The sequence below is a fragment of the Bos taurus genome, chromosome 21 (assembly GCF_002263795.3).
Source record: "Bos taurus isolate L1 Dominette 01449 registration number 42190680 breed Hereford chromosome 21, ARS-UCD2.0, whole genome shotgun sequence".
In the NCBI taxonomy this organism is placed as follows: Eukaryota; Metazoa; Chordata; class Mammalia; order Artiodactyla; family Bovidae; genus Bos; species Bos taurus.
The window spans coordinates 25,488,117-25,507,875 of record NC_037348.1 but is presented as its reverse complement, the minus strand read 5'-3'; the positions used below and the strand labels follow the sequence as shown (position 1 = coordinate 25,507,875).

Genomic DNA, 19,759 nt, shown 5'->3' with positions numbered 1-19,759 from the left:
TTCAGCATGTGGGATCTTAGTTCCTCAACCAGGGATTGAACCCGTGCCTCCTGCAGTGGAAGCTCAGAGTCTTAACCAGTGGGCAGCCACGGGAGTCCCTCACTCTTACATTTCAAATTCACTAATAAAGAGCGAGCCTGCAAAACCTTAGGTCCTCAGCTTGGACCCCAATAAAAGCAGACCTCAAGGCCTGGGCCCTCTGACTACCCACAGCCTCATTGTATGACTCCAGGTATGCCATGTAATTTTCAGAACCTTTTCAAAAAAAGCAGCAAACTTCTTTTTCCCCAAAGTTTCCTAATGATTATTGTAGATGACTTCTTGCAGCCACAATGAGAACCACAAGGGCTGGTCTTGTCATAACATTGGTTTAGGCTGAGATGGGCATGAAACAATAGTGTTTATTTCAACCATCTAGGGAAGAACCTCTGGGTAAGGTTTGGAACTCTCCAGGGAATCAGGAAGTCTGGATGAAATCTGAATCACAGAATGCTGGAGTATAAGAGATAAGAGAGACCATCCAGCTGGTTCATTTGATACTTACTACCTACTACCTACCTACCTTACTACCCAAGTAAGAGCTAGGAGAAATCAGCTTCTATTAATAATCATCAGGATTAGAAATCCGGCCCAAGGAGGGCTGTCCAGGAACCTTTAAGTCCCTGCCAGTAGCAGATGGCAGGTGCATCCCTGTGGGGGAACCAAGCAGCAGAGCCTTCATAAAGGAACTCACTTCCCTCGAGACCATGCCTTCTAATTCTTAGCCTTTTTTGTAACCAGAATAGAAACTATAATCCTTGTGTAATTAAAAATTAATTTCGGAGGACTTTCCCAGAGGTTAGGACTTCATCTTCCAGTGCAGGGGTGGCTGGTTCGATCCCTGGTCAGGGAGCTAAGATCCCACATGCCCGCCAAAAACCAGAACATAAACAGCAGAAGCAACATTGTAACACATTCAATAAAGACTTTGAAAATGGTACACATCAAAAAAATCTTTAAAAATTAATTTTTTAAATCATGCATACATAAAACAGTGTTTGCTCAGTTCAGTGTTACCAGGCAGTCATGTCAAGCCCATCTTAAAGAAAAGGTAATATTTATGATTGAGATCTCACTAAGAAAAATGGGAAATGCTCCTGAAGGATTGCAATTTATCTTTTATTGACATATCGGAAGTATCTAAATAGTTCCATTATATGGATTTTGGTACATCCTTGAGCACATTGTCAGCTTGAGACTAGGATAAAACATTGTAGAGAACCAGTTCAGAATGGTACGTCTAAAGTACCAAGACACATCAAAGAAGAATGTCAGACAACACCTGCATTTACTTGATGAAATTCTAAGAGAATGGACAATGGACTTAAACCAACAAACAAATGCTTTGGAATGTTTAGAAATTGAATGCAAACCCCAGACATGAGACTTTAGACTCACATTCTATGATATATTTTGATAAACATTTCAGAGAATCTTACATAGGCGAGTTATTGAAACTACAGTTTGCAACTAACTTCTGTAGTGATCTAGGTTCCCCCAAATCTCTGATCTAGAAAGCATGTTTGAATCTAAATATGCTTTTAAAAAGCATTCCTGTGAGGTTTGTTAACACAAAGAAAACTTCCCATTTATGCATTAACCATAATCAAGTATTGCAGTGGTTCTACTAGTTTGGAATAGTCTAATTCAACTACCGCGTCATCAGATAGTGATAAACAGTACTATTGTAATGACTGTCTAAAGGCTAATTGGAAAGTCCCGACTGATGGATGCAGGCAGCAAGTGGCATGAGCATACCTGCTCTTACCCACCTGTGCAATGGACAGGCTATTCCGAATGGGCAACTCATTGTGGGTAGTGTTTTGCCTAAGCTAATTGCTATGAATGTGCCACAGTCACTATTTTGGATAAACTAGGCTTTCAAGTCTTAGCTAAAGGCTTAGAAAAATTCTCTTATGCAGTCTCGCTATCCCCACAGTTAGATATTACTAGCAGAGGTTAGTTTTAACTGACACTAACAACTACTAGAAAAGTACTTAAAGTGTGCAGTGTGTGTGTGTGTGTGTGTGTGTGTGTGTGTGTGTGTGTGTATCTTTAATGAGCTGCTAAGATCAATGGTTGTCTGTCTGGTTCTCTCTTTAATGTATCAGAGTGGTGTTGCTTGCCTGTAATCATATCCACTTGGTAAGAACTATTCTCATCTGAGGATTTCCCAGGTGGCTCAGAGGTAAAAGAATCTGCCTGCCAATGCAGGAGATGCAGGTTCAATCCCTGGGTCGGGAGGATTCTCTGGAGAAGGAAATGGCTACCTACTCCAGTATTCTTGCCTGGAAAATCCCATGGACAGAGGAGCCTGGAAGACTACATTCCACAGGATCTCAAAGAGTCAGATACAATTTAGCAACTAAACAACAACATTCCTATCTAAATGGTGCTGAGAAGCCTATGGGATGTCCACATTCAACCAAGTTCATGAGCCCTGGGTTTTACTAGCTTATGTGCAATGCTTCTCATTTTCTTTCCTCGCTGCAAAGCACAAGAGGCCATTGGCACTCATGTCAAGAATCCTACAGGCCCACATTGTATGTTAGTCACCTTCCTGCCTTTCAGTTAGTGGGACAGCCTCGCCGGCCAGCCAGCCCCTCACCCTGTGCAGTTCGGTTGTTCTTGACATACTCCTACCACGTATGCAATCGTTCTCCTAGAGCAGTGCTGATCATCTGAGGCAGTATTGCCTCCAGGAGATGTCTGGCCATGTCTGAAAGCACTGTGGGTTGTCACAGTATGGGGGGAGGTTGCTGTTATCTAGTGGGTAGAGGCCAGGAATGCTGCTCAGCAACATGTAGTACACACACAGTCTCCCACAGAAAAGAATTACCCAGCCCAAAAGGTCAACAGTGCCAAGGTTGGGTATGTGCCTGCCCTAATGGAATTACTGATAAACAAATACTTGGAGTATTTATAACCATCATTAGCACTTTTGATTGGGATATTCAGATACATTTCTAGAGAATACCCTTATAGAAATGGTCTGATCTGCATAGCTTCTATGGCAGAATTTTTTCACTTTACAAATGAGTTTGGGACTCAGTATTTATAGAACCCATGAGAATCTCAAGGGGTCTTTGAATATTTCACCTACAGTCTGCTTCACTTCTGTGTAGGGTATTTGGTATTATTTTGAGACTTCAGAGGTCTGAAGGAGTATTTGAAATCAGCTACCTCTTATTTTCATTGTTATACAAGTTAATTTTGGGTTTTATATCACAGAATTTAAACTTTGTAAAAACTGAAATATTATCAGATCAATGGAATTGCACCTATGTACCACCAAGAGTGAGATATAACACTTTTTCACCATCTCAGAAACTCTCCTTGTGTGCCTTCCCATTCAGTCCCAGTCACAAAGGTGGCTACTTTCTGATTTTTTTTTTTCACCACAAATTAGTTTTGTTTGTTCTGGGACTTTATATAAGTGGAATCCTTTGGTTTGTACTCTTTTGTATCTGGCACCTTAATACAGCATAATGTTTTAGAGATTTATCCACCTATGTAAAAATATTCTCCTGTTAATGAACATTTGGGTTGTCTCTCTCTCTCTCTCTTTTTTTTTTTTTACTATTTAGTAAAAGCTTCTATGAGCATATGTATAAAAGTTTCTGTATGAACTTGAATTTTTATTTCTTTTGGGTAAATGCCTAGAGTGGAGACTAGATCATACAGTGGTGTAGGTTTAACTTCATAATAAAGTACTAAACAACATTAAAACAAAATCAGCTTCATCTTATCCAATTACTCCTCCCTGTGCTAGGCACAGTTACAGGCACTTTCATATATTATCTCATTTAATTCTCACCACAAACTTGCCAGGTGAGGCATTACTAACCCCATTTTACAGATGAGGGAGTGGAGGCTTGGAGAAGTAAAGCTACCTCCTTTAAGTCTTGCAGCTGGTAAATGATGAAACAGAGACACAAACCCAAATCTCAAAGTCTTTCCTCTTTCTAGGATGTGATGCTACCTCCAAGGGACTACTGAATTTTTTTTTTAACCGTAGAGAAAACCTATCTAAGAAGCACGAAAGAGAAAATACATGGGAAATAACCAGAAATAGCTTCATCTCAAAGGTGGCTACATGACACCAAAAGTGATAAATATCTGCTTCCCTTCTTGGGTTCAAACAGAGTGGCTTTAAAAGGTTGTACAGGTTATTTCTACAAATTTCCCATCACATAGATAATTCAGGCAAAGAAGAAATCAGATGTTCTTGAATTTCCCAGAAAAGTGAAGGGGAAATGACAGTGTGCATCCCTTAAAATTTTCAGGCTCCAGCTGTCTCCCCTGTCCCCTGCCTCTGACCTGAGAACCACCCATCAGCTCTACCTTGTAATATAAGTGTCTCTCAGCATCACACATTATTCTAGTTTGGCAAGATCTCACCCAGTTTTTTTTAAAAAGAATAATAAGGAAAGACTTCTTATGGGTCTATTCTATGAGTTGTATAATATTCAGCTCCAAAGTAGCTATTAGCCCTGACTTCTTTTTTTTTCCATGAGATTTCAACACAGAACCTGAGTCAGATCAGGAGGCCAACGTGAGTTTCACTTCTGGATGTGATTCATCTTTGAGGCACCAGCTACTATTACATTACAGAATTTGGGGGACATGTAGATATGATATTTGGGAACCCAAAAGTGTTTGTCACTCTGTTGCATCTGATTCTTTGCGACCCCATAGACTGTAGCCCGCCAAGCTCCTCTGTCCATGGGATTCTCCAGGCTAGAATACTGGAGTGGGTTGCCATTTCCTTCTCCAGGGGATCTTCCTGACCCAGGGATTGAACCCAAGTCTCCTGCATTGCAGGCGGATTCTTTACCCTCCGAAACACTGAAGAAGCCCAAAGGACACCCAAATTAGTGGATAAAATCTGTTGCTGAAGTTCTGGAAGAGCTCCACTCCGCTACACCAGCCAGTGCCCCCTGACATGGTTCAAGGTAGGAAGTGGATACCAGAACCTCCCTAATAGGAGAATGCAGCTTCTGTTTCCCTGGATGTAACACACATCCCCAAATTTCATAGCCTGGAGGTTGGTGTTGAGCCTCTGCCCATTCTAACACATGTTAAAGCTTCTTGTTTTTCTCTTAGGCACTTTATAAATTTATGACACATGACATACTCCAAATACCACCTTGTGATTTAAATTTTTGTTTGTCTGATATAAAATAACAGGTGTCAGCAGCTCAGATCACGGTACCTGCTGTGCGAATTTGAAATTCCAAAGGTTTTCTTCTTTGGGAAATATATATATATATATATATTTTGCAATTTCAACTCTAAAACCCAGTTATCCTGAGCTCTTTCCAAGGAGCCCTATAAAACCCCAGATGTACTTTCAGAAGGGAAGCGGCAGTCTGTTTCCATCTCTTTTGAAGCAGCCACACACCAGCATTAAGGAATGATCAGGATACAGAGAGCCTGCATGGCTATGCTGGTCTAGATTACAGTACTATTCATAAACTACATAGATTTAAAACAGAACAAAACCAAAAAAAAACCTCCCTAGAAGCTTAGTCTAGGTCATGGTTTCCTCAAAGTCAGACAGTTGCTTCATCTGCTCAACTTGCATAGAATGCCTCCGGAGGAGTTTCTTTTTACTTCTCAAGTCAACTCTCTTTGGTGAGCTTGGAGCAACAGGAACCATGGATTTTAAGCCACTAGCAAGTGGAGAGGAAGGTTTGCTGCTCACTCTAATATCCGGGATAGGTGGGTTCAGGTTTACATTTAAAGGTGGGAGGAAGCCGGGCCTGGTCTGAGAAATTCGATCCAGGAGCAAGGTTCCAGAACCTCGTCTTTCTAGAAGATGGGGTGGCCTGCGGCGGGCTGAGTTGGGTGACGTGCTGGACACAGCGTCCAGGGACTCCCTGGAGCCCTGGAAGAGGGACAGGTAGGAGCTGTTGAGCTTCTTGCGATCCAGTGGCCCTTTGCCTGATTCTAGGGAGATAGGGTTGGGCAGGTCGGCCCCAGGGTGTAACTCTAAATCATAGAGGTCATTCTCCAGCCATTTGAGGGTCATGGTGTCTTTGAGAGCAGAGGGACCCACTGGGCAGATGCCCACCTTCTCCTGGTCGATAGGGAGAGTGCCTCTTCTGGCCAGACGTGGATGGGGAGCCTGAGTCTTCTCGTAGGCTGCCTTCCATGAGGCCGATGCCGAAGAGACCGGGATCTTCACAACCTGTTCCGTGACAGTGTGGACGAGGCTGGCATCTTTGCCATCAATGCTGCTGGTTCTGGAGAGGGGGCCCCTTCTGGGGAAGGATACATCACCGATGCTCTTGACCTCGCCGTCCATGCCCACGCCATGGGTCTCGTCCTGACGCACGCAGGAGGCGGCCAACACAGAGGGTGCGGTCAGGCCCCAGGGCTCAGACTGGAGCCTCTTCAGCTGAGGCAGGCGGGCCTTTTTGAGATTCCCAACTTTCCGAGTAGGCGACCCAGGTTCATTAAGAGCCTTGGCAGAGTTGCAACTACTTGGATGCCCTGATTGGAGGCTAAAGAAGCCATCTTCCTTCTCGCTGGGTGGAGAGCCCAGGCCTGGAGCCTTAAGTTCAACCTCAGATGGAGAAGCACATGGGGGAGGCGACTGTCTGTCTTCCTCTTTGGGTAAAGGGGGGACATTCAGATACTGTTTGGTGGTTTTGGTGCCCGAAGACGACTTGTCTGTCGTTATGATAATTACCTCCTTGCCTTTGGCCTTGCAGGCATCCAGAAGATGTCTCAACGCATCCTTGTCATCTGCATTTATGGCATAAACCAGAGCTGAAGCCCCAGTGCGGTCCTCAAGGCTGGGGTCTGCTCCGTTCTCCAGCAGCAGGGAGACCACGTCCCCCCCAGCTCTTCGGATGCAGGCATGGATGAGGGCGGTCTTGCCAGATTTATCCTGGATGTTGGGGTCTGCCCTGTTGTCCAGCAGGTACTTGACCATCTTGGACTTGCTGATGCTCTGCTGGTCCACATGCTTGGTGATGCACGCCACCATGAGAGCCGTCTCCCCTTTGTCATTGCTTTCGTTGATGTATGCGCCGCCTTCCAGGAGGAGCCTTGTCAGCCTGAGCCTCCCAAGCCAAACAGCCTTTAGAAGTGAGTTTCCATCTGTCCTCAGTTCTGTGTCATCATCCATCATCCTGGCTATAGCTTAGGGTCTCTGGGCCACAGCAATGGTCAGACCTAGCAAGGGAAGAAGAGAGAAAAGTGTCATATATTCTATAGCTTTGGAGAAAGAAGTGAAGCCCACTCCTGTGTCCTTGCCTGGAAAATCCCACAGACAGAGGAGCCTGGCGGGCTACGTCAGACACAACTGGGCATGCACACACACATTCTATAGCCGATCTGAGCAGCACGGCTGTTACAGAGTCTGTATACAGTCATGTCCCAGCCTGATCCCAAGTGATGCCACCTTGCTTGGTCTTGTTTTGTTTATTTATTGGCTACGCTGGGTCTTAGTTGCAACACATGGGATCTTTAGTTGCTGCATGTGGGGTTTTAGTTCCCCAACCAGGGATCAAACCCAGATCCCCTGCATTGGGAGCTCAGAGTCTTAGCCACTGGATGACCAGGGAAATCTCTAGCTTGGTTATTTAACTTTTTTGAGTTTCTTCTTCAACTGTAGCCTGGCAGGGGTGGGGGTGGTGATAGTAGCAGGCTACCCCGTAAAGTCATTGTGAAGATTAAATGGGATACTCTATATATTAATTAAACAAGTAACCACATGTGAAATAGCTGGCGTAATGTCTAGGAGAGAGTAAGCAAGAAAACATGCAAGCTCTTGTTGCATTGACTGCACATATTTATCACACTGCAGTTTAAGAACCTTTGTTTTTTGTCTGTTGGCATCACTAAGATCTAAGTTGCCAAAGGAAGGATTGTATCTATCTTGTTCACTGCTGTAGCCTCAGCCTTTAGCAATGACTTACACTTCATAGTGTAAGTCATAGGTTACCTCGTCAATAATGATTTAATGCACTGTTGCTCTAGGTATGTATCCAAAAGACCAGAATAAAATGCACTACAATGGAGATGGGATTGTGAATAGTTTTCATGTTCTTTTTGTTGTATTTCCTAAACCAAACATGTATCACAGTCATCACAGGGGGAAAAGATTATAAAAACAAGAACTGTCCAGCCATCCCTTTCCAGGCTGTAGTTCCCACTTCTCCAGCAGATGTCAGAGTTCTCATCCTTGACGATCAGACTAACAGACCCACTGGAATGATGCACTGCCACACCCTTCTCTCTGGCTGAGCAGACCAGAGGCAGAGGATGGACAAGGGATTGCATCTTTGCTCACCAGTGTTAGGAAATAAAGCTCATACCAGAGTTACCCCTGTTGAAGTTTGTCAAACCTGGGTTTCCTGCGTTGGTTTTCCTCATGTCGATTACCTAATTCCTGGACTTAGAGCCTCCAAAGTGGGTGTTGATTAAGAGGTCTTCCAGGAATAAGGAGACGTGGCCTCCCAGAATTGATGCCTGCCAGCCCTGGACCTCTCATGGCTGCACTCTGCCCACGAGGCCCCCCCAGGTGGACTTTTTGTCCTTTGGGCTCAGCCGAGCAGGTGTAACAATGCCTGAGCTTTCCTTCTCCTCTGATGCACACCATCCTTCCTTTTGCCCCACTCCTCTGAGAAATTATTGATCAATTTCCATTACTGTATTGTATAAAAGGGCTTCTTCAGTGGCTCAGTGGTAAAGAATCCACCTGCAATGCATGAGACATGGCAGGAGCCACGGGTTCGATCTCAGGGTCAGAAAGATCTCCTGGAGAAGGAAATGGCAACCCACTCTAGCATTCTCGCCTGGGAAATCCCATGGACAGAGGAGCCTGGTGGGCTAACGTTTCAGTTCAGTTCAGTTCAGTCAGTCATGTCCGACTCTTTCTGACCCCATGAATTGCAGCACACCAGGCCTCCCTGTCCATCACCAACTCCTAGAGTTCATCAACTCCTAAAGTTCCCAAACTCATGTCCATCGAGTTGGTGATGCCATCCAGCCATCTCATCCTCTGTCGTCCCCGTCTCCTTCTGCCCCCAGTCCCTCCCAGCATCAGAGTCTTTTCCAATGAGTCAACTCTTCACATAAGGTGGCCAAAGTATTGGAGTTTCAGCTTTAGCATCAATCCTTCCAAAGAGCACCCAGGACTGATCTCCTTTAGAATGGACTGGTTGGATCTCCTTGCAGTCCAAGGGACTCTCAAGAGTCTTCTCCAACACCACAGTTAAAAAGCATCAATTCTTCGGCGCTCAGCCTTCTTCACAGTCCAACTCTCACGTCCATACATGACCACTGGAAAAACCATAGCCTTGACTAGATGGACCTTTGTTGGCAAAGTAATGTCTCTGCTTTTGAATATGCTATCTAGGTTGGTCATAACCTTTCTTCCAAGGAGTAAGCGTCTTTTAATTTCATGGCTGCAGTCACCATCTGTAGTGACTTTGGAGCCGCAAAAAATAAAGTCTGACACTGTTTCCACTGTTTCCCCATCTATTAAAGTAATGCTCAAAATTCTCCAAGCCAGGCTTCAGCAGTACGTGAACCGTGAACTTCCAGATGTTTAAGCTGGTTTTAGAAAAGGCAGAGGAACCAGAGATCAAATTGCCAACATCCACTGGATCATGGAAAAAGCAAGAGAATTCCAGAAAAACATCTATTTCTGCTTTATTGATTATGCCAAAGCCTTTGACTGTGTGGATCACAATAAACTGTGGAAAATTCTGAAAGAGATGGGAATACCAGACCACCTGACCTGCCTCTTGAGAAACCTATATGCAGGTCAGGAAGCAATAGTTAGAACTGGACATGGAACAACAGACTGGTTCCAAATAGGAAAAGGAGTACGTCAAGGCTGTATATTGTCATCTTGCTTATTTAACTTCTATGCAGAGTACATCATGAGAAATGCTGGGCTGGAAGAAGCACAAGCTGGAATCAAGATTGCCAGGAGAAATATCAATAACCTCAGATATGCATATGACACCACCCTTATGGCAGAAAGTGAAGAGGAACTAAAAAGCCTCTTAATGAAAGTGAAAGAGGAGAGTGAAAAAGTTGGCTAAAGTTTATAGGGTCACAAAGAGTCGGACATGGCTGAAGCGACTTAGCAGCAGCTAAAGTCGCAAAGAGTTGGACATGACTGAGAACACATGCACACAAAAATTAAGTAGGAAGACAGCTGTTCTTGGCTCAAGTTGAGAGATGGATATATAGCCTTTTAAAACATTCAATATATGAATAGATACTTGTTTCTTTTTTGGGAAAAAAGTCCAATTCATACTTAAGTATATAAAGAAGAGGTACCCTTTACACCCCCTCCCAACCCTCTTCAAAGCTCCTCTTTCCCTTCAGAAGTAACTTTGATTTACAGTCTAGGATGTATCTTTCCGCTTCAGATCATTTTCTGCTTCTTCCCAATGCTCTGTTCTAACAACTCCATCTCAGTCTGATCTTGTTGCAATTGTGTCTATGTGTTCCTATGAGATTTTTCTGTAAAATTACTACCATCCAAAGATACCATATGTTAATAAGTGTATCCACAAGAAGTCTCTGTTTCTGTCTCTTCAACTCTGTGCTTCTTTCTTCAGTCTCCTACCACTTCTGTTTGTTGATTTATTTATTTTCTGACTGTGCTGGGCCTTCCTTACTGTGCAAGCTTTCTCTAGTTGTGGGGAGGACTTCTCATTGCAGTGGCTTCTCTTGTGGAGCACAGGCTCAGCAGTTGTAGTGCCCAGGGTTTAGTTGCCCTAAGGCATGTGGAATCTTACAGGACCAGGGATTGAACCCATGTTCCCTGCATTGGCAGGTGGACACCCAACCACTGGGCCACCAGGGAAGTCCTCTCCTACTGATTCTTTCTCTCTCCCTCCTCTCCCTGATGTGGCCTTTCTTTCTCTCCTGATTCTGTTGTTTTAACTCTCCTGTGGTCCTACATAGGATCATTTTACTACAGTTCCATGAGTTGATAAGCTTGTTAATCCCTAAACTCTGGGCATTTAAAGCAGAATTTTCAAGAGCTAAAGGAAGAAATGAAGAAGGGAATGGCAACCCACTCCAGTATTCTTGCCTGGAGAATTCCCTGGATGGAAGAACCTGGTGGGCTACAGTCCATGGGATTGCAAAGAGTTGGACATGACTGAGCCACTAACACACAAAGGAAGAAAAGGCAACGTGCAGTGAAAACAAGCTGTCTTCCATTCCATCCAAGGGGCCTTCATCTCTTGGCCACCCATCTTCAGCACCTGCCTGCTACGCCTGTTCTCTTTATGCTCCATCTATCTTGAAAGCTGGCCATTGCTCAACCGCCCCACTTTTTCCTTTTCTTCCTTCTAGCCCTGTTCATGTTTCTAACTATAAGCCCGCCCTGCTCTTCTTTAATTATTCATCACCTCTCAAATCTCAGCTCCAATGTTACTTCCTTTTTAATCAAGAGAAAAATCACTCAAGATGGAAGGGAGAGAGTGGAATAAAATTACAACTGACTCATATCCAGACTATATAAAGAACACCTACAAATCACTTCCTCCAAAAGAGGATACACAAATGACCAATAAGCACAGAAAACGGTGCTCAGCCTTGTTAGTAATCAAGGAAAATCAAATTACAGCGCTGTGTAGCCATAGCACTACCCCCTCCAGCGAGGCTAAAATTAGACCGACAGCATCAAGGATGCAGGAAGATGGAAGCAGGAGGCACACATTGGTGGAGCATCAGTTGGTTCCACTGAGCCAATGCCTATGCTCTGACCCAGTAATTCCATGCCTGGGTTTAGGTGTGTGGTGGACCGAAAAGCATGACCACAAAGTCCTCCCTCCCTGTGTGCACACCACCTGCGATGAGGTCTTCCCTCTCCTCCCATGGAGAGGAGGAGTCAGCATGGGATTTGCTTTGACCAATGAAAGTGAAGTTGCTCAGTCATGTCCGACTCTTTGCAACCCCATGGACTGTAGCCTACCAGGCTTCTCCGTCCATGGGATTTTCCAGGCAAGAGTACCAGAGTGGGTTGCCATTTCCTTCTCCAGAGGATCTTCCCGACCCAGGGATAAAACCCAGGTCTCCCGCGTTGCAGGCAGACACTTTACTCTCTGAGCCACCCAATAAGATGCAGCAGAACTAACTTTGTGTGGCTTTCAAGGCAAGGCCTCAGGGGACCTTGTAGCTTCAGGATTTGCTCTCTTGGAATTTGACTGCCATGGACAGAAGCCGGAGTATCCTGCCAGAAAGGACACAAGGCATTTCAGCTGACAGCCTCAGCGAACACTGGAGTGTCCATGAGGCCATCTCAGAGCAGCCAAAGCCCCAGAAGATGGCAACTGCATAAGGGAGCTCGGGGGAGGCCAGCAGATGTTCCAATTCCAGAACTATTGGCAAAGAAGTGATCCTTCACTTAAGCCACTCATTTGGGGGATGTTTTGTTCTCGGGAATAGATTACTGATAAATATGCATAGCAAAACACGTGCAAAAATGATCCCAGGAGCCCTATTCATAAAAAAAGCCGAAACTAGAAACAATCCCTCAAGATGAAAACAGAGGGACTTCCCTGGTGTTCCAGTGGCTAAGACACTGGGCTCCCAATGCAGGTGGCCCAGGTTCTATCCCTGATCAAGGAACTAGATCCCACATGCCACAACTGAAGATCACTCATGCCACAGCTAAGACCAGGCACAGCCAAATAAATAAATACATAACTAAATTAAAATATTTTTTAAAAAGAAAATAAAGAAATGGTAGTGTATTCATACACTGGAATACTATACATCATCTTTGCATTCTCTGTCTCTCAAACACACAACATACACAACATACACAAAAGAAAAAATGTGGGTACTGCATTCCCTGGGGTCACCTTCCTCACTTGGAGTATTGATCTGGTTAACCATCTGGGTCAGCCTCCTCCCTGTATCTCTGAGCCCTTCGAGGCAGGGAAACTGTCTTTTGTCCCTCATCAGCTGTGCAATAATTTGAAAGTTGGATAAAGGGAAAGATGGAGGAAGGGAGGAAGACAATAAGGAAAGGAAGATGGAAAGGGGATATGGGTGGACCATTGGGTGGTCTCTCTCTGTGTTGCGTGTAGTGCCAGTCACATAGCTCTGGACAACCTCGAAGACTGGGGTGGAAGGAGGCAGGTAGGGAGAAAAAGAAGAAAGAAAAGGAGGGAGAAGATAGAATATCTGTGAGGTGCATCTCTCCCTTCACTTTGCATCAGTGGCTACCTCCTCCTCTGAGCTCAGGCTTGTCCCCCATCTACTCTTCCCCCAGCCCCTAAGGAGAGAGCAAGATGGAGGCTCAACATCCCAGTTGCTCTCTGAGGTCTGGGTTGTCTAGCCCATCGATAGAGGGAACTTTCTCTATCCCCAGTGAGCTACTTTTCAGGTTGTCTCTAGCCATTTTTTTCACTGTGGTCCTCCCCACTTAAATTCCTTAAATGATGAAAATGCAGGAGCTCCGTGCAAGGACAGAATCAGATCCTTACCTCATCCCTGTAGCCCAGATAAAGTGTGCTGCCTTAACGTTAACTGTTGGTGTGCTGCATCCACCTTACACTTTTCACATCAAGAAAAGTGGGTTGAAGAGATTGCAGGTCACGTGGCTCATTGACAAGAGCCTTGCAGATGATGCCAAACTCGCTTTATGTATCATCCCAGATGTATGTCCGCCTCTCCTGTCTGGGTGTTGGCTGCTCACCTTGCTCTCTTGCCCAAGTGGCCTTCGAAAGGTCTATACCTTGGTCTTAGAGTCAGGTCACCCTTGCTGTCACTGCTACAGATGGCTGAGCCCCACACCTGGGTGCCACCGACCAGGAGAAACTGACTATTGGAGAAACTGTTTCTCCATCAGCTGCCTGGAGAGATCAAGTTACTCTGCTCAGAAGTTGGTGGTGAAGATTGGCCTTTTGTAGGACAAATGTTGACTGATGGGAGATGGGTGGTAGATGTCAGGTAAATTCTTTTCCCTTTCTTCTAATAGCCTAGTTTGGGTCTGGGTGAGATCCAGTGGATTATACAATTTCCAAAAGACTGAGTAATCACTGCACTGATTGCCAAGCCATGAAGAGCTCAATAATGTATTTACTTTTCCTCTTTCCTTGCCTTGTGTTTCATTTCCCTTATTCCTACTTCCCAAGGTTTTATAACCCAATACAGTAAGTCCCCTGCATATGGATGAGTTCCATTCCAAGAGTGCATTTGTAAGTCCAATTTGTTGCTAAGTCCGACAAAGTTAGCAGAGGCACCCAACTAACATATTTGCTCTATAATACTGTACTGTAATGTACTGAGATTAAACCAGTCAATCCTGGACCAAATCAACCCTGAATATTCATTGGAAGGACTGATGCTGAAGCTGAAGCTCCAATACTTTGGCCACCTGATTTGAAGAGCCGACTCATTGGAAAAGACCCTGATGCTGGGAAAGATTGAAGGCAAGAGGAGAAGTGGGTGACAGAGGATGAGATGACTGGATGGCATCACCAACTCGATGGACATGAGTTTGAGCAAACTCCAGTAGATGGTGAAGGACAGGGAAGCCTGGTGTGCTACAGTCCATGGGGTGGTTAAAAGTCGAACATGACTGAGAGACTAAACAACGACTGTACTGTAATAGATTTATAATACTTTTCACACAGATAATGCATAAAAACAAATACCAAAAAAAAAAATAGCACTGTAGAGAATACAAAAGCACAACCACATGTAGAGGATACACCCACATGACAATATATGCCAGATATGTGAACTGACTTACATGATTGGTGAATGCACATTTGTGTCTTCAAAAGTTCAAAACTTGAGGCTCATATGTAGGGACTTACCATAAAGTGCTCATATGTATAGACTTCTCTGGTGGCTCAGACGGTAAAGCGTCTGCATGTTTTTGCCCCAGGCTGATACCAACTGCCTTCTTTGAAGCAGGGCTGTTTTGTGTTTAACTAAACTCCACTATAATGGTGACTAACATAATTTCAAAGGCACATGGAGTGTAAAAGAAATGCTGAAAACTAAAACATCACTAACACACACACTCAAAATATCTTTTTGATGGAGGAGATGAATGGGTGGAATTGTTTGCCTTTTTTTGTCCAGAAGTGTTAGTCACTCAGTTGTGTCCAACTCTGTGACCCTATGAACTGTAGCCCGGCTCCTCTGTCCATGGGATTCTCTTGGCAAGAATACTGGAGTGGGTAGTGATTCCCTTCTCCAGGGGATCTTCCCAACCCCGGGATCAAACTCAGGTCTCCTGTACTTAGACAGAATCTTTACCATCTGAGTGAATGGGGAAGCCCAGAAACCCTTGGATTATTTCATTATCCACAAACTATGGAAGTCTTAGACTTTTGAAGCTGAGAGGAGCCATCTTGTTCAACCTTTCCCCATTTATAAGTGGGAAGTTTAAAGACAGAGATTGAGTCTTTAATCTCGCTAAATCTAGGCTCTTTCACTGCCAGGTGTTCCCAGACCTTTAGCCTGATTAGTGTAGAACAAGGTTGCATAGTACTGGGCTGGGGACTAAATGTGGTGCACAGTTCTGTATTGCTTGACTGGAACAGTGCTTTAACATTTTTTAATGGGAATGTTTTAAGATGGATTAAGCCCTGCCCTCAGTTGTGCCCAGCACCCTGTAGAAGGCCACTAGGGTTCCTTGCCAGTCCTCTTCCTCTTTGAATCACCTGCTCCCTCCTTCCTTCCCCCACTACCACGCAACCACAATTCAAAGTTACCTGAATCTTGCCACATACACGATCTCTCGGACACTTCCTCCCCTAGTACTTCTGCAGGGGAAGCTTTATTATTCTAACTTTACAGATAGAGCCTGAAGTCCAGACACATTAGGTAATCTTGCCCAAGAGCACACGTCTGTAAGTAGTACAGCTTTGATTTAAACTCTGTTCCTCTGATCCCAAGTTCAGAGCTCTTTGACAGAATTCTGCCTGACATATCTCCCGACTATTGCAGCCCAGATTGGAGTTTAAGAACGCTGCTCTGCCATTTGGTGTTTGTATAAACTGGGGCAAGTTACTCAAGTTCTCTTGCCTCAGTGTTCTCATCTGTAAAATGGGGATCATAGACCCATTTGTGGCGGGCTCTAACAATAAAGTAACTCATGTAGAGAGCACTTTGCACAGGGCCTTGGCACATAGAAAGCTCTCAGTAATTGTTAAAATTTGAAGGTTGGGTCCACCTTTCAAAATCCAGGAGGTCACGCCTTTCAGCTGTAGTATTTGCGGAAGCTAGGGGGTATGTGTTTATACTCCACCTCTTCCTTCCGCAGTCACGGGAAGCAGTTAGAAGCGGATCAGACATTGAGTTCCACGTTTGCCTTTGCGATTCGAGAATCCTCTCTCGGGGGCGGCCTTGGGTAGTCGCCCTCAGCCGGGAGCCTCGGTGCCTGGGGCGGAGACGGGATGCCGGGTGTTCTCCGGGCGCCGCGCGCTGCCCCCGCGGGCTCTGTCCGAGGTGCTGAACGCCGCGGGCTCGGGGCGCGCAGGCAGTGAGCGCGGGTGTCCATTGTCGCCAGTACATGTGAGCATCTTCGTGGAGATGACCGAGTGTGGGGGTCAGGTGAAGCCAGGGCGGTAAGTGATTCTCCCATCATTTCTCTTACATGCTTAGATTCATACTCTACACAATATCTGGCACATTTTCAGGATCATCACCTCTCACCTCCCGTTCATCACAGGTTTCTGCAAAATCTGAGGGCTTCGCTCCCCCTTCAGTCCATGCACAAATTCAGGCGCCTATCTCCAGGCCCGAACCACAAGCATTTCCGACAAAAATTCATCCCCCTACGCATCTCATCCCCACGCGTCAATACAAAAATAAAATATTTAAAACCATCTTCCACTCCTATCTCCCACAATTTCCTGTGATAAAAACAGACTCTTTCTTACAAACCTCCCACTCATGCCTGTGGCTAAACTGTGTGGACTTACTTCTTAGGAGCTGAAGGTCCCATTCAGGTGACCAGTGGAGACCCCCGGGGTGCGCTTACCTGGTGGGGACGCTCACCAAGCGAGGCCACCTGGGTCCGGGCCACGGGGAGTGTCATTGCTCCAGAAGCAAAGTCAGGGAGCGCCCCGCACCCCTGCCTGAGGCTATGGGCTGGCTCGCCATACTAAGCCGGCGCCTGGAGCTGGGGTTACCTGGGGCCTCGCGGGTCCCGTGGAGTGACTTGCCCAGAACTTCTTTAGGGTTTATAAATAAAGCTTCTGCGTCAGTTCCTTCCAATCACTCCATGCTCCTCCAAGTTGCAGTGGGAACAGGGGAGTTTTTGGTTTGTTTGTTTTTTGAGCGAAAGAAAGAAGCGTGAAAGAAAGATAAGAATTGTCCCCAGTTCTGGCTTAGGTCTCCGGCGCAACCCCAGCCCTTCAGCTGCTTCTTCGGTTCGGCTGGCTAAGGAGGAGCCGCTGCCCGCTGGCTCCTCAGAGCATCTCTCTAGCCGGGAGGCGCGCGGCTTGTGTGGGTGTGTGTGTTAGGGAGGCAGGGAGAAGGAGGGGGCAGCGGGGGCGGGGATGCTCCTACCTGCAGCCTCGGGCGGAGGCGCCGTCCACCCCACCCCCTCATCGCCAGCTCTTGCGGGATTAGACTCGCTCAACAATTTAGCTTGAGTCTCTAGGAACCCCAGAGGGTGATGGGTGCGGATGGGGCGCGACGACCCTTGGATGTGGAGAAAGTGAAGGTACTCTCCCCAAAGTCTGACACTGCAAACCCCAGACTGGAGGAGGGATTTGAACTCTTCTTTCCTCTTTCCGCGGCTCTGCCTTGTTTCATCAACGCCTTCCAATCTCAGGATGTCTGTCCACAGAGTGGGAAGGAGGGTGGGGGGGGGGGGGGGGGGGCAGGTGTGACGGTGAGACTGGGGAGAATCTGATTATCACAGAGGAGCGGTTGGATTCCATTCCAGCTCCATCCTTTAGCCCACCTCTGGCTTGTTCCTGGGACTTCCCGGAGAGCCACTCACCAACAATTTTTGCTTCCTTTATCACAAAAGTAATTCGTGACTTTTACAGGATTCAAAGCACACGGTTTGTATTTAGAAAGCAGCTGCCCGCCTCCACCTAGCCTTGCCTCTGTTAGTCCCATTTCCCAGAGGTAACCTGCATTTTTAAACCACAAACCTATTGATATGTATCATCTATTTGTCTATCATTTATCTATATCTATCCATCATCTATCTATCTATATTAATCTGTGGACCTATATCTATTAATACATCCAGAGTTCTATTTTTCCTTTAAAAAAAAAAAAGTCCCACATCTTCTTGAGTCAGTTTTAGTCGTTTACATTTTCCTAGAAAATTGTCCATCTCATTTTCAATTTCAAGTTCACAGGCACGAAGTTACAACTAGTATTACCTTATAGTGTTTGCTTTTCTCTGAAACTATACCCCCTTTTCATTCTTAATATTGCTTGTGTGTGTCTTCTCCCTCCCATAACCAGTTTTTTTTTAATCAAACTTGCCAAAGGGTTATCAATTTTATTGATCTCAAAAATATAACTATTCTGTCATTTGCCTTTATCACTTAGTATTTTCATGGTGTTACTACTGGAAATGTTTTCATGTGGCACCCATTACTTGTTAAGCACTGAATAATATTTGGCTGGGTTGTCTGCAAAGCCATTTCAAGATTGTGTGACCTCAAATCTGTAAGTCTTATCTTTCATGGCTTCTAGATGTCCTGTCTAGCTTAAGGAGACCCAGAATCACAAGAGGAATTACTTAAGAGTTCTAGCAGCTTAGAACTTTGCTGTTATTGTTGTTGTTGATGATGATGATGTTGTTCCTTAGGTTATCTCTTCATCTGGAAATTGTACCTATATATAGGGTAGGGCAAGGATTTGATGAAGGCTGGAAGTCAACTGTCCTAACACCAAACCTGATTAGTCCATCCTCTGCTTACTGATTCAAAATGCCATCCTTAATTATACCATGCATATATTTCTCCAACAAATTTATCTGGTCGATATATGTTCTTTTATAAAAATACAGTTGAATTAAAATTACTAATTTTTCTTAGGGCTTTTATGAGGCATCTATACTGATAAATAAAATTATTTTTTTCCTTTTCAGGCAATGGTGGGGTTCTCATCAGATTTGACACTAATTTATGCTAACTTTCTAGGATGATTTTGAAAGCATACTGGTTTTTCCTACACATTGGTGTTTTTAAATTATATCTATCTGCTCATTGCTGATTTAAAGAATGCATCTATAAATCAAGCTGGGCTTGATGGATTGGAAGGGTAGATCTTTAATTATTCTTTCCAAACTTATTGGTAAGTAATAGAGTATTCATTTTCTCATTCCTCTTGAGTCAATTTTGGGTGATTTATATTTGCTTTAAAAAGTCCATCTCATTTACATTTTCAAATTTATTGGCATGAACTAATAGATAACCTCAGAATTTGTCATCTCCTCTGAATCTGTTCTTCTTTAAAGTATCAACATTTATTTATTTTTGATTAAAAATTATTTTGATGTGGACCATTTTTGAAGTCCCTATTGAATTTGTTACAATATTGCTTTGGTTTTATGTTTTGGTGTTTTGGCCTCAAGGCATGTGGGATCTTATCCCCAACCAGGGTTCAAGCCTGCACCCCCTGCATTGGAAGGCAAAGTCGTTAACAACTGGACTACCAGGAAAGTCCCTGAATCTGTACGGATATTCCTTTTTTCATTCCTGATATTTCATCCCTGCTTTCCCCCTATTATTCTTGG

General features: G+C 44.7%; 1 protein-coding gene across 2 annotated transcripts; it reads right to left on the bottom strand.

The window, feature by feature from the left end:
- Positions 1-1,137: 1,137 nt before the first annotated feature.
- ANKRD34C (ankyrin repeat domain 34C) lies at positions 1,138-17,548 on the bottom strand. 2 transcript variants are annotated; one of them, XM_005221866.5, is made up of 2 exons: positions 17,033-17,548; positions 1,140-7,224 (listed from the first exon to the last, which is right to left on the bottom strand). In XM_005221866.5, exon 2 carries the CDS (start codon positions 7,178-7,180, stop codon positions 5,573-5,575), a length of 1,608 nt encoding a protein of 535 aa, XP_005221923.1. In that variant the 5' UTR covers positions 7,181-7,224; positions 17,033-17,548; the 3' UTR covers positions 1,140-5,572. The 2 variants fall into 2 exon arrangements, with proteins under 2 accessions (NP_001193990.1, XP_005221923.1); NM_001207061.2 differs by lacking the exon at positions 17,033-17,548 and having other exon boundaries at positions 1,138-7,180.
- Positions 17,549-19,759: the final 2,211 nt, after the last annotated feature.